General features: G+C 30.3%; 1 protein-coding gene across 1 annotated transcript in view; it reads left to right on the top strand.

The window, feature by feature from the left end:
• The first annotated feature begins 222 nt into the window (after positions 1-222).
• LOC123015178 overlaps positions 223-14,379 on the top strand; it is a 26,386-nt gene continuing 12,229 nt past the window's right edge. The window contains exons 1-2 of the mRNA XM_044414775.1: positions 223-362; positions 8,294-8,473. Of these exons, the coding sequence (XP_044270710.1) occupies positions 8,413-8,473 (61 nt within the window). The 5' untranslated portion in view covers positions 223-362; positions 8,294-8,412. The remainder of the gene's footprint in view (positions 363-8,293; positions 8,474-14,379) is intronic.

The raw sequence follows: 14,379 nt of genomic DNA, 5'->3' as shown, positions 1-14,379 counted from the left end.
ACGGCCGTATTAGGCCCGACTTGTTATTACAGATAAGCACCACGAGTATGTTAATAAAATTGTTTGCTTGTGCAAATTTTTCGATTTATTTAACTGTCTCTGATCCAGTTGTGACAATATCAACAAAGTCCTGTGATGCTCACCTGCAGTCGCATTGAGGTCACTACTTAGACTCGSATTGGAAACTGGTATAACATTTAGTAGGTTACAGAAATACCACTCTCTACCGCAGCAGTTTTCAAGCAGCTACTTTATATCGCCAGTCTAATGCAGTGAATTGTGGCTGTTGCATGTCACTTTGCATCCAAAACACAAACCCACGTGTTAGTGCTTTTCGGATACTCATTTCGAGACCACTCAAGGTAAAAAATTGGATTGCTTRAAGTTCGATGCACTCTTGCACCACTSGCATTACAAAATAATCACACACCAAATACACTTATGAACCAATTTGTTTTCTTTAATTATTATTCGATTTTTTTTTCAAATAATTGGTTTAAATATGTAGGTGTCGCAGACTATAACTTTGATTTTTGTTGCTCAATTTTGATAAGTTTTATGTCAAAATATTATTAGGATTTAAAGTTAAAAAAATTGACAAAAATACGTTGTTTTCTTCAAACAGATTTGTAGTTTTTGTTTACGTAAAATTTGCTAATAAATAATTTGTGCACTTTGTAAAATAATAGTATATTTTAGAGGCCGATTGTTCTATTTGGGGGATGCCCCTATCGAGGCAAASTATGTCGTTAAGCTCATAAGCGAGTAATTCCTGAAAAGGCTTCGGGTCAATTGCAGCAAACACCAAATACCTCTATGAATTTCCTGCAATAACCGTTGTGCACATGTCTTATTATTACCAAATAATTACGTAATATTGGTGCACCGTATCATACCGGTATTTTTGTTATATAAAATAAACCYTTCTGTATACAGGGTGTTGGTTAATTGATTTAGAATCGTGTGCTAACTAGAAAGTGATGATTTCTCGATTTTTTACGTGCTTTGTTAAACAATAACAGAGTTATACAATAGATTTCAACATTCGGGGGTTTGCCTTGACACTGGTGACTGTTCCACGAGGATGCACCAATAAAAAAAATCCCATTTCCTGGATGTCCGAGTGAAAGTTATTATTTGCAATTTCTCCAAGAATTATGGATTTTAATTATACTAATAGGCGATTAATAATACAAGTGGTGAGGACGTTAAAGGAAGCGTGTAATGGGTCATTATTTATTTATTGGTAAGGGTTATCGACCAATTTGGATTATGTAAAAGTTGGAGCAGGGTTTAATTAAAATTACATTTATCAAAAAATGAGTTTTTAAAGATTCTTATAAAAATCGAGTTACGTAATTATTAAGTCATGTTTGGAGTTTAAAGGTTAATCTTCGTTTGAGGTCAATTTCTTCAACGGTATTTACGTGTATTAATAATTTTTGTAATAATTTACGGTTATGAAATCTTTTGATTTAATTGTAAGAAGACTAGTTCTTTATAATATAATAAACTGTAAACTTTCTAATACATTGACGTGGGTCAATCAAACTTGATATTTACAGTGTATTGCGGTTTTAAAATTAATTTCATATAGTGGTTTTTATATAATTTATTTTCATATTGTAAATATGAATAAACCATGAAACTACCGTGTTTTTCTTTTATTTTAAATGAAATTTACAATTCTCAACCATTTTTGAAGCTGTTCAAATTAAATCATCATTTATAGTTGGTGTGTTTTAATTTATATTTCATGTTTGTTAAAAAAGCAATAACATAATTACATTTCTAGCATGAGAATTGGAGTTTTTATTATATTTACATACCAGAAAAAGAGTAAAATGTATTTAAAAACGGGATGAAAGCTAGAACCAAATTATTTCGTGATATGGGTAATAAAAAATAAAAATCTAAATGTACATGCAAGCTAGGTGTTTTATATTGAACGAAAATTGAAAATGTGGCTGTGAATTTGTTATTTTATTTTATATTTAAATTACTGTATGAAGGAAACATTTTTATGGTTATTTCTTCCTGCCAACCTCTCATTAAGTCCAGACTTTACAGTTCTAATCTTGTCACTAACTACGTAAAGTATTGTTTGACAAGTGAATTCATTTACGGTAGACTGAATTATGAAATTATTTTGACCGTACGAACGGTACTACATAATAAATTACATTTTGCATTTATTACTGAATGGACAGTTAGCTCGAATTTGTGCAATCCACTGCAAATTTTCCCATCACACACGTGTAATAATTCCTCACACAATAGAATGATGTGCGAAATTTACCACCTCTACTATAATTTATATAAATAAATAAATCCCTTTACATTGCAAGCTCCCAAGTTCCCATCTAACACCACATAATAAACGATGTTGTCTTAATGGAATTTTAATCGGGGCAATATTAAATGATAGGTTTCGGTTAGCACAATTAATACTACTATGAGTTTCACTTACTGCGCTAGACAACTAATTAAAATAATAATATTATGACAACATGACAATTGTTGACTGCAAGAATTCATMATACACCTGAAATAAAACGTAAATTAACAGTCTATGAGCGTTTCTTCATGTCTTGCTTATTACAGAACCATTCCTGGTAATCACTAGTGACTATTGCACGAACGAGAAAACCGAAAACGATTACAGACTTTCAGGTGCTTCTGAGGGCAATTTCATACCTCATGGACATTCTCCGCTAAATTAATAAGTTGCCAACTTCACTAATGGCGATTTAAACGTAWTTTCATTGATGATCAAGTTCATTTTTAAGTAGTTTACCGCAACAATTACGATTTATAGGTCACATAATGATATTCACAAGTAACTGATTAGACACTCATTACCGCAACTTCATAATTAAATCATTTTTACTCAAAATTTGGGGCCTTTATGCTAAACAAAGTTCATTTGAATTGTGAATGTAAAGAGATTGTGCTACACTTAATTATAATTTTAAATTGATATCACCTACGAAAGTAGTAAGTAATAATAACCTAATTTTATTAATTAAGGAAACTAATATCGAAAAAAGGTTGAGATTTTTTGTGAGAAGTCTACTTGCAAAGACGTGTGTTTAATTAAAACGACACTGGAGTTGAGTTTTTACCAAGTTTATAAAATTAGCACAATCTAAGTTTAACTAACTCGAGGAAACAAAATTGCAGAGTAACTAAATTAGGATTAGCCGCTTCTCGCATGAGCGATTRCTTGATATTTATGAAATGATCTCATACTGTTTTTGAAAGGTTGTAAAAATTATAATTGTCGGCATTTATTATTATCCTTGCAACGGCTTTAAGCAGTTAAATCATGTTAACAGTTATTACTGCAAATAATGGGATGTCTATCTTTTATTTACCTTTGAGAAAGTAAAAGTCATAAATAAGTATATACATCAAACACAGGGTGAAACACAACTGTTATCTACTTTATTTAGTTTTTCCCTTTTTCAGAAAATATTTTCAGCAATGTTACCTATGTACTCGTAAATCTTATCCAATCAAAATTGAATACAATTATTGTATTTTGTTTGCAGTTTAATATTATTTTTAAATAAAACTTGCATAATAAAAAAAATTAAAAAAATAGTGATGTTGTAGTGTTTGAGGTGTATTTAATTTTGGGAAAATTTATATCCTTTAGRTAGGTTGAACACTCTTTCATAGTTTTAAAGATGAAATACAGTGAAACCTCGTTACGTCAAAAAAATATTTGAGTTATCGAGGTTTTGAGATGTTTTTTTTTATACAGGGTGTTCGGTCCAAGTCGCCCCGACTGATAACTCCTAAACTTAGTTCTTTTTTTCAAAAAGTAAATATTTGAGTAATAATATTCATTCTTGGCTTTCTTAATAAATGTATCAAATTTTTTTAGCACATCCGGTGTTGCCGGAAATGCTACCAAATTTAGTTTTTCAAATGGAACACCTATGTTTTTTTTCCTCCAAACAATAATAATTGACATGAAAGATACGGTAAACCACTATTTATTACATTTTGCGTAATACAATGCAATCAGAAAACATCTTAAATCTTAGAATTTTACAAGGAAATTGGTCGCGTAGCCGATTTTTAATTTTAAAAGAAAGGTGTGAATAAAAAATGCTTGGATACAGTTTAATCGTTGGTTTGACAAATCTAATTTCTCAGTTATGATGAGCGAGTTCTCTTAAGGAAACTCTTAAATTTTCTTCGACTGATAACAGAATGTCCAGATTTCTATTTTCTTGTTCTTCACTAAGAACCGCGGTTTTTTTAGTTTTAAGAAGCGAACCTGTTCGTCTCAGTTGTTTTTCAATTCGACTAAATTTCCAACGATTTGTGTGAACTCTATTTGGGTATTTTTCTCTATACTGTCTTTCAGCTTGCGCTCTCTTTTATTGCACTCAAAAAAACACTTCAAGCTGATCTACCAATTCGTCGTAATTAATATCATCCATTATTAAAGGTCTCAATAAGATTTATTGACAAATTAGGCTTTGTCAAACTAACAATTAAACGGTATCCAAGCATATTGCTTTTTGCATGAATACCTTGACAAGTAAAATCCGCCTACGTTGCAAAATTTGCAATGAAATTCAAAAATTTTAATTGTTTTCTGAGTGCATTATGTAAAGTAAAATGTAATTAAATAGTGGTTTACCGTATTTTTCATCCCAATTATTATTGTTTCGAGCAAAAAAAACATAGGTGTTCCATTTAAGAAACTAAATTTGGTGGCATTTCCGACTACACCGGATGTGCTAAAAAAATTTGATGCATTTTCTAAGAAAGCCAGGAATGAATAATATTATTTGAAAATTTAGTTTTTGAAAAAAAAAGTAAGTTTAGGTGTTATCGGCCGGGGCGACTTGGACCGAACAGCCTGTATATTGTTTTATAAATTTTAAAATGTATACAAAAATTAACTTCTTATGGCATAAAATACAGGATGCGCCATAACTCGCGCCCTAAAGAAAAATGTAAGGTGAAGATACTAGGAACATGGAAAAAATGTTAGGAGTGAAAAAATTATTATGTTCCGTTTTTATTGTTACAAATTTAAACAGGTGATAGAATATTCAGTTTTAGGACAAGTTTCCTATAAAGCGAGCTGCACCCCGCTAAAAGAGATACGTTTTTTTTATTGGGTTTTCCCACTATTGCAAAACTCGCGCCCCAGGGAAAAATTTCAAGTAAGATAAGATACCATTGAGTAAACGTTTAAATGTTTTTGATAATTATTTAGTAAATGTACAAAAATTTAGTCAATAAAAGCCACAAATAACATTAAGCAGAGTTACAATTTAGGATACAGATTCCTTGTTTACTCTTTTAACAGGCTGTAGCAAAACAACTTGAAAAATTATTTTTCCAACATAAATAAATAGCGTCAAAGTGCAAAATTTAAACTCTCATAAATTCGAAATTTTTATAGATTTATATGCCAAAATATTCAGTCATTGTGGATCACTTTGTATTTTACCTTTCGCTGGGGCACGAGTTCTGGCGCACCCTATATTTTGATCGTCAATGTCACCAAAAAAATTATTCTTTTACATCAGTGATTTTGCAATTTACCCTTTGTGATTGATTTATCTGTCTAAAAAATTCAAAAATAGTTTAAATGTCGAGTGACTTTCTATTATTACTGAAATTATGGCACGAATTTCAAGTTATAAACACGACGAAAATACAGGCTGTTCCGTCTAAACCCCACTTTAGAAGTATTGGGAGTTGGAATAATTGTATTTATTTGAAAATTGGTACATAGCCATAAACCATTAAGTCCTCCTAAATGAAAATATTTTCAAGATGGCTGCACTTCCGCTTATACCGGAAGTCGGTCTCAACATTCTTATTTTAAATGGAAAGGTATATTTTTTACTGCGTTTTTGGATTAATCGGGTTATTTTAAGGGAGTTTTTATCAGCTTTCCCTATACCTAAATTTAGCCGTTTTTGAAATATTTGGAGTTTTTCAAAAATTTTTGGATTGGCACCTTCCACTTTAAAAACCGGTAACTCTGCCATTTTTTAAGATTTTAAATTCGTTTTTTAGCGTTTGAAAGAGAAAGCTTAGATACTTTTTCTGGTGTTTTCAAATTTTGAAAAAAAAATAGCATATCTCAAAATTTTAAGATTACTTTTGTAATAATTCAAATACTCATAACTTAATTTTTTCAAATGAAATACCCCAATTTTTATTTTACTAAATAGAAGATAATTTAATTGTGCATTGATCTGTATTAACATTCCCTATACCTAAATTTAATAATTTTCAAGTTATGGACTTTTTTTTAATACTACAGAAAATTTATTACTAGCCATACCCGTTTTTACATAGTTTGCTATGGAAATCAAAAATGTCAAAATTGTTTCTCAGTAAACGTCGACAGTGACTTATTATTTGCCAAATAGTGCCAAAATATGGAGAATCAAAGTTATGCAAACTTAATTATTATTGATAGGTTCCACCATGCAATCATTATTTAAAGCTATCAAGTGCGAAAAGTTTATTTTTGTTTAATGAACGATATCATAATTTTGTTACACTCTCCATAAATACAAAATAAATTAATTAAATCTAAGTTTGAGTAGCTTTGACTCTCCATATTTTGGCACTATTTGTCAAATAATAAGTCACTGTCGACATTTATTGAGAAACAATTTTGACATTTTTTATTTCCATAGCAAACTATACGAAAACGAATGTGGCTAATAACAGATTTTCGGCAGTCTCAACAAAAAGTCACCATAACTTAAAAATTATTAAATTTAGGTATAGGGAATGTTAATACAGATCGATGCAGAAGTAAATTCTCCTCCATTTAGTAAAATAAAAATTGGGTTCATTTGAAAAAATTGAGTTATGGGTATTTGAATTATTACAAAAGTAACCTTAAAATTTTACGTTTTGTTAATTTTTTTTCAAAATTTGAAAACACCGAAAGAAAGATCTAAACTTTCTCTATCAAACGCCAAAAAAACGAATTCAAAAACTCCAAATATTTCAAAAACGGCTAAATTTAGGTATAGGGAAAGCTAATGAAAATTCCCTTAAAATAACCGAATTAATCCAAAAACGTAGTAAAAAATATACCTTTCCATTTAAAATAAGAATGTTGAGACCGACTTCCGGTATAAGCGGAAGTGCAGCCATCTTGAAAATATTTTCATTTAGGAGGACTTAATGGTTTATGGCTATGTACCAATTTTCAAATAATTACGCTTATTGCAACTCCCAATACTTTTAAAGTGGGATTTAGACGGAACACCCTGTATATTTCACGCGACTTTATGTACTACCTATAAGTATCTTGTACATTTATTATTGTTTTGATTTTGTCTTGATTTATCCTTAGGATCAGAAAACATGCAATTAGTTTCGGAAATTTTTATAATTACATATTTTAAATTTCGTTTTATTTGTTAATATTTTTATTATTTATCGTTTGTTTATGCTGAATATATTTGAAAAGCTTTATTGACTGTAAAATTCTCGAGCAACACTTAAACAAGTAAATATTAATTTTAGTTTAAACTTTATAAATGTAGTAATTAGCATCACTTTCAAACGCAATTTAACTAAGTAAACTATAATTAAGCTGAGTTTTATGTAATTCTGAGTAATCTAAATTAAGTTGTTAATTGTTACAAGTTTAAACATAGAAAAAAATATAATTTTACTTGACTAAATTATTATGGTTCTTCGTTTAATAAAATTGAAGTGTTGAAATAAGATTGATCTGATTTATTCATTTCTGTTTATTGAATCGTAACACAATTTGTAAAGTTGAGTGCATATCGAATCAAGAAAGTCGTGCCTAATTTTAACCAGGTGAGAACCATCAAAAGTGCATTGATACACTTTTCTAGGTCAAACGGTTCGCGAAAATTGTTTGAAACTTAAACCTACCATTAGACCAATTTCGTGCATTTCCCTTTCGTTAATAAATCTCCACGACTCCGAATTATTAACGAGAGAGTGAGAAGCAAAAAAAATTTGTCGAGGTATTAACGGAACAAATCAAACAACTACTAATTCGGGTCATAGGTCACGGTAATTCGTAAAGAGGATGATTAGTACAAATTTTTTCTAACACCGGATTTGGGTTCGTGGCCAAAAGTGGGTCATTTGATGACACTAACTCCAGGTCGTTTTCGATGAAACAATTAATTTCAAGTTTAAGAAGTGAAACTCTGAAACGTATTAGTTGTACCACATTTCGTACATTCACTTCGAGGAAGTCATCATGGAATTATATCACAACAATAAAAATTATGTTTTGTTGCAGGAGAATCCATTACCATGAGTTGGCTCATCGAATTTCAGTGCAGTGCTATGTGATGACTATGAGAATTAGTGATTGCTTAAATCTAGACCAATGATTGTGAAAAACTTTTGTGATGAACGATGCCGTCCTACATGTACATTCAGACATGTGTGTGGGTTCTGATCGGATTTTTTTGCGCTGGTAAGTGAAACTAGACCGTTGAATACCACGAGCAAGCGATGAGCTCCCTTGGGGCCGAAAATGCCAGAGAGTGGCACTAAATTTTGCAACACTTGTGGCGCAAGAAAACGAGATTATGAAGTGGAGGAATCACTCTTAAATGGTTGGCCTTGACCAAAATTCATTGCTACAGAAGGTACTTTTGTTAGAAAATATTGCTATCGCAAAGTTAAGTTACCTAGTTGATTTTCTTAAAAAAATTGAACGATATAGTGAAAGCCAAATTGTTCGTACATTAAGATGAAAGGAGTGTCATAAAATCTTAGTAATACATATATCTTATCAATGGAGAAATGCAATTGAGAGTGCTTTTCTTTTACCTAATTTTAAAATAGGTTTTCTGTTTTGTTATAGCCATTTTTTTTCCTAGGAAAATATATTTTTGGCATTTGTTTTTATAAGATGACAAAAATGTTTTAAGTTTTGGTGTTTGATGTCATATTTCTAAGTAATTCATGTCGTAGTAAAACTTTTTCTATTAATAAGAACTTTGTTCTATAGAACGGGACAATTTAAACAAAATTTTACCTTTCTTTGCTACTGCTTTTTTCTTGATGAGCTTAGGCTTTTCTGGGAGGAGAATAAAAAAAAACACTTTGTTGTATTTTTATTTCTCTCTGAAACAAAACTTTGTCTATGAACTCACACTCAATATCTAAAAACAAAAATATTGTTAAATCGTTCATCTACCTGATTACTCGTATTTTATGTATTTGCTTGTTTGAATATGTTAAAATTAATGACTTTATAATTACAGTCCAGTAAGTTGTGATTTTTGACACGTGTTTAATGGACACTGCGTAGTATTTGTAATTAATTGAATTAATAATGTTCAGTGTGATTTTTAAGTCTTTTATTAATGTATTAAAAGTTTAAGCTCCATTTTTAATGTAATTGTATTTACAGCAAAAATTGAAGTAATCACTTTTTTAATCGAGAGAAATAAATTAATATTATACAGCGTGTTAAAAAAAGATTGTAAAACATTTAAGGAGGTAATAATATGAACCAAAATAAGCAGAAAAGTCGTAATAAACATAGGTCCGGAAAGTAACGGTTCGAGGCTATTTACAGGACTAGTGTTAGACTAATATATATTTCCAAATATACCCAAAAAAAGAAATTTAGGGAGTTTGAATCAGGCGATCTTGCAGCCACAGACAACAATAGTCAAATACATGATGTTCGTTTCACAAAACATCAGCCAATTAGGTATGATAAGAAAATGTAATTTTTGCAAAGTAAAAAAGGAGGTAAATAAATATCACATTCCATATCTCCGAAACCGTTACCTTGCGGACCTATGTATATTAAGATTGTTTTGTTTATTTTGGTCTAAACACATTATTAAATCTCATGAGGAGTAATAATATTACTTCTCTTGGGCGGTAATATGCAGGATAGCCAACCTTAAAATTACAAAAAACCGGGAATGTTTTCTTTAAAATTATCAAGTTAAATATAATATTTTGCTGAATTGGTATTCAATTGCTTTTGTAGCAGTTACTCTTACTTCTCGGGGAGTACACTGCTCCATTTTAAATCAGATTCACAGAATTTCAATATTTTCTTTGACATTTATGAAATGTCAAAAATCAAACGCCATTTGGATGGCCTACCACGTTTAGACTTTAACTTTGTTAGAATTTTATTTTACTAAAATTTTTGACTGAAAATAACGTGATTGTGAATAAAATAGCATACAAACCCCGCTGGTAATGGCATTACCCGTTGTGCTTTATCCGATCTCGAGGTTGGCGCGTATATGTCGTAGTCATTGGGCGTAATGCGTCATTCCGCGGAAAGCCTAGTCATTGGCCGTACTGCCGGCAGACGCTGTAATCAAATAAATATTCCTTTGTTTGACTGAAATTTTACGTCATTTCAGGGATTGCCCACTTAATTCTCGTCAAACAAAGTAACCGGTTAAATCATTACATGTTACAGCGTTTGACGGAAGTGTATTTAGTTATTTAGTCATTTGCTGAAAAGTCTTGAAATGTTTGATACTTTTTGTAGAAATATAAATTTTTGGTAGAAGAAAAGACAAGCCAAAAAAACAAATAATTTTTATTGTAGCAAAATATTTGTTTCGTTTATTTGGAATAAGGTACACACATAATATTATAAAATCATACAAATGATATTGCCTACCAGTTTTTTTGTCAATAGTTTGTTTTGCAAGTAAAATATCTTTAGCAGCTTAAAATATGTAAAACTGAAATAAAGGTGTGTGTTGAGGTTAGAAGTCTTTTACCTCCTTCATTTCTTCATAATTCCACGGTTTTTTGGCATCTTTGTTCTTCAAATAATATTCATTTAATTTGTCATAAAACAAACTCTTACGATTATTCATTTTCAATAAGAAAAGTCTAACAATTACTAAATGTTACGGCCCGAAATTACTACACATTAAAATTTCAAGCTTTCAAATGACTAAATACACTTTCGTCAAACGCTGTAACATGTAATGGTTTAACCGGTTACTTTATTTGACGAGAATTAAGTGGGCAATCCCTGAAATGACGTAAAATTTCAGTCAAACAAAGGAATATTCATTTGATTACAGCTTCTGCCGACAGTACGGCCAATGACTAGGCTTTCCGCGAAATGACGCATTACGCCCAATGACTACGACATATACATAAGCACTCAGGATCATGCCATATTTACCATCTCGCTTGTAATGTACTATTTTAACACCCCATAATATTATTAATTGTACATATTTTAATCTAAATAATATCTATAACATAGAGAATGTTCTGCAGTTATAACTTTTGAATAATTGAAAAAAAATATATAATAAAATTCAAAGCTTTTCCAACATGAAAAACAGTTAATATTCGTTGAAGTTATAGTATATTATAATACTAATTTATAACCAAGCCGTCGTAAGTGTTTTAAAGGCGCTTATAAACGAGTGTTATACGCTATTTTTTATTATACTTGCCCATTTACGATCTTTTATGAGCAATGAAAAAATGTGAATTTACACAATAAAATTATCAAAAGTGTTTGTTTGTGAATCGTTTTCGTAGAGACGTTTACTAGTTTACGTTGATAAGCACATTTTTTCACGTTGTAATTGGTCCAGACATTTCACTATTTCTTGTTACCTAGACAATTTTAAAATTTCAGCGTGCTATAAAGGCCAAATTACGCACGCTGCAGCGTGTTTTAATTTAGGATTATGATGCAGGTATAATAAAAAAGTATTTGTAGTCTCCAATTTCAAAAATTGTATTGCAATAGTTTGTTACTACTGTTCGTCGTTTAATAAATTGTTTAGTAAAAAAATACATTCCTGAACTTACATTGATTTCTTTATTGCATTCTGTTTTATTTGTGCATTTGGTGGATTATGTTCTACATTTGAATGATTGAATAACAAAGAAATTTAACAGAAAATAGCAGCGAATCACCTTGTACAACCATTTTACGTGATTGTAAGAGAAATTAAATTGAAAACCAAAACAGTTTTTAATAAATACTTCCAAAGTAGGTACAATATATTTTTTAATGTGATTATGATGGTTTTTTAACACCTTAACAACAGGCAATTATTTTTTTTTTATCTAAGATGTTTTCGTCCAATCACCGCTTTCTTTTCCATGAATAATCGGAAAGTGTTCCTATCTTCTTAATCATTCTTCACTTTGAAATTAAATTCATGAAGCCGGTCCTTGAGAGGGCATAAAAAGATCGTAAATCCGTCACACACGAACAGGTGGCGCACGCCCTCAACTGTATCTTAACATAATTCGTATCTGGGTTGTTTCATACAAATTTCACGGTTGAAAATATTCAATACGGCTTGAGACTTAAATTTATTAATTTTTTATGTTTTCCCAGCATATGAAAACGTTAGGTATATGCTAATATAAATTGATATAGYACTTATGAATGTTTTATAGTTTACTAAAGTTTTTATAGCATGAATTAAAGTAAAAATTTAATTAAGATTTTTATCATTTATTGATTACGACCGAAAATTTTCATCGAGGTCGGAAATTCAATTTTTCACCCTTGATCTCCTTTAAAGCCCCCACTGAATTGAGTCGCGGCTATTGATTGAAATTCGGTTCGGTCTTGAACTTTCTGTTTGTTCAGTTGATATGACACCTGTACTCATCACTTTCTACACTTCAAATTAGGTAAATTTTTGGAGTTGCGCAGGAGCTTGGCCAAAACCGTGTCAAAGTGTCATTAAACCGTTCATGATAATTAGGAATCACCGGAAGAAGCTTCCGCAATGCTATAATCCGGGCAAATATTYCTAAATATTGGACACAGCAATTAGAACGTGCTACTAATAATGTAATTAGCAAATAGAAAGTTTCAGAATTTTTGCTTGTTTGAACCCAAACAGGGATTTACATTTAGTGTGCAGTCTGAACTTTCCAAGACATGATTAATCACTTAAATTAATAACCTTTGGCCATGATTTTTTTTCAGGCGACGAAAATGGAAATAACAAGGAAGCTATTGTGCAAAGTTATCACTGCTAATTGCTTCTATTAGTATATTCGTTTTAAAAGAAAGTAGAAAATTCAGTAAGCAAAGACGCTTATTTGATTTTTTTACTATCTGTGTTTACTCTTCATTAACACGCATCAGCAACGAAGTTTACAATGTAGAACAAAAATCCACACATGGAAGAAATTCATTATACAAACATTGTATTTGCGGGAACGCAAAAGTAATAAACAAAGGAGGATTTGTGCCTTGTGGCTAAATTGTGTTTAATTAAATTAGCTCTGAACTGAAATAAATAAAAGCCAGAAAAAGTTTCTGAATGGTCTTACTTGAAATTCACAAAAATAATGGCGATTCTCTTTTTCTGTTTAATACTTAATTGTGATGATGTATGTATTAAATTAATAAATTGGTGATAAGTGTCCTACAGAAATGTTGGTCACGAGAAAGGAAGAAAATTTTTACCAACAGATGTTTCTTTAGATTATGCAAAAGTGGCAAAAATGTTAGATCACCACTGACTAATCCTATAAGTAGGGACCGGAAAAAATCGCATTCGCAGATTGATTTTTTAGCAATTTTTTCCTAAAATTTAGACGGACAACAAATTGAATGAAAATCGCGCCCTATAGAAAAATATCATGTGCCGATGTTTAAAAAATTCTATCTTTCCAAAATTTTGACAATTATTTTTTGGCATATGACATTTTTGTGAGTGTATTTAATGTTATAATGATCTTGTATGTATATGTTTTTTCACAATTATTTAATAAAGGTAGAAAAACTTTACCAATAAAAGCCACAAATAATGTTAAAAGTTAAACATAGTTACAATTCAGGATACAGCTTTATTGTTTTCTTTTCTAATAGCATGCAGCAAAAAAAAACGAGAAAATTATTTTTCCGAAAGAAATAAATAGGATCARAGTGCATGATTTTAAAATTTTTATACAGTAGGAATGTCCCCGGATTGAGTTTACAAGAGGGAAAAAAATTTATCTTTGATTTTACGCCAAAACTACAAAGGAAAAAWAGTTTTTGCTTTATTTGAAARCAGCAAATCTGTAATTAAAACTTCATTATTCTAACTCAGTAGAAAGAAAAATTCATTTTTCTCTTGATTTTGGACTTATTTTTTGGTGTTATTTTTCTCTGCTTTTTAAGTCTTATCACATTGGCGGTTTTAATTATTTGACAACTATATGTCACTTTGACAATTAATTTATTAATTAAATAATGATAGTTCTTGTTAAAAATGACTTTGGTTTTTACCTTAAAGCTGTTTCTTTGAGTTGCTGTTTATTAAAATTATGTTTTTTACAAACATTTTTGTTATTTAACTTCGTAAACTCATTTTTCAAAGTGACATCATTGTCAAAATAATAAAA

Source organism: Tribolium madens, unplaced genomic scaffold (assembly GCF_015345945.1).
Source record: "Tribolium madens isolate multiple individuals breed KSU strain unplaced genomic scaffold, Tmad_KSU_1.1 Scaffold_19;HRSCAF=116;Tcas5.2_LG9, whole genome shotgun sequence".
Classification (NCBI taxonomy): Eukaryota; Metazoa; Arthropoda; class Insecta; order Coleoptera; family Tenebrionidae; genus Tribolium; species Tribolium madens.
This window is presented reverse-complemented; position numbering and strand designations above follow the sequence as displayed.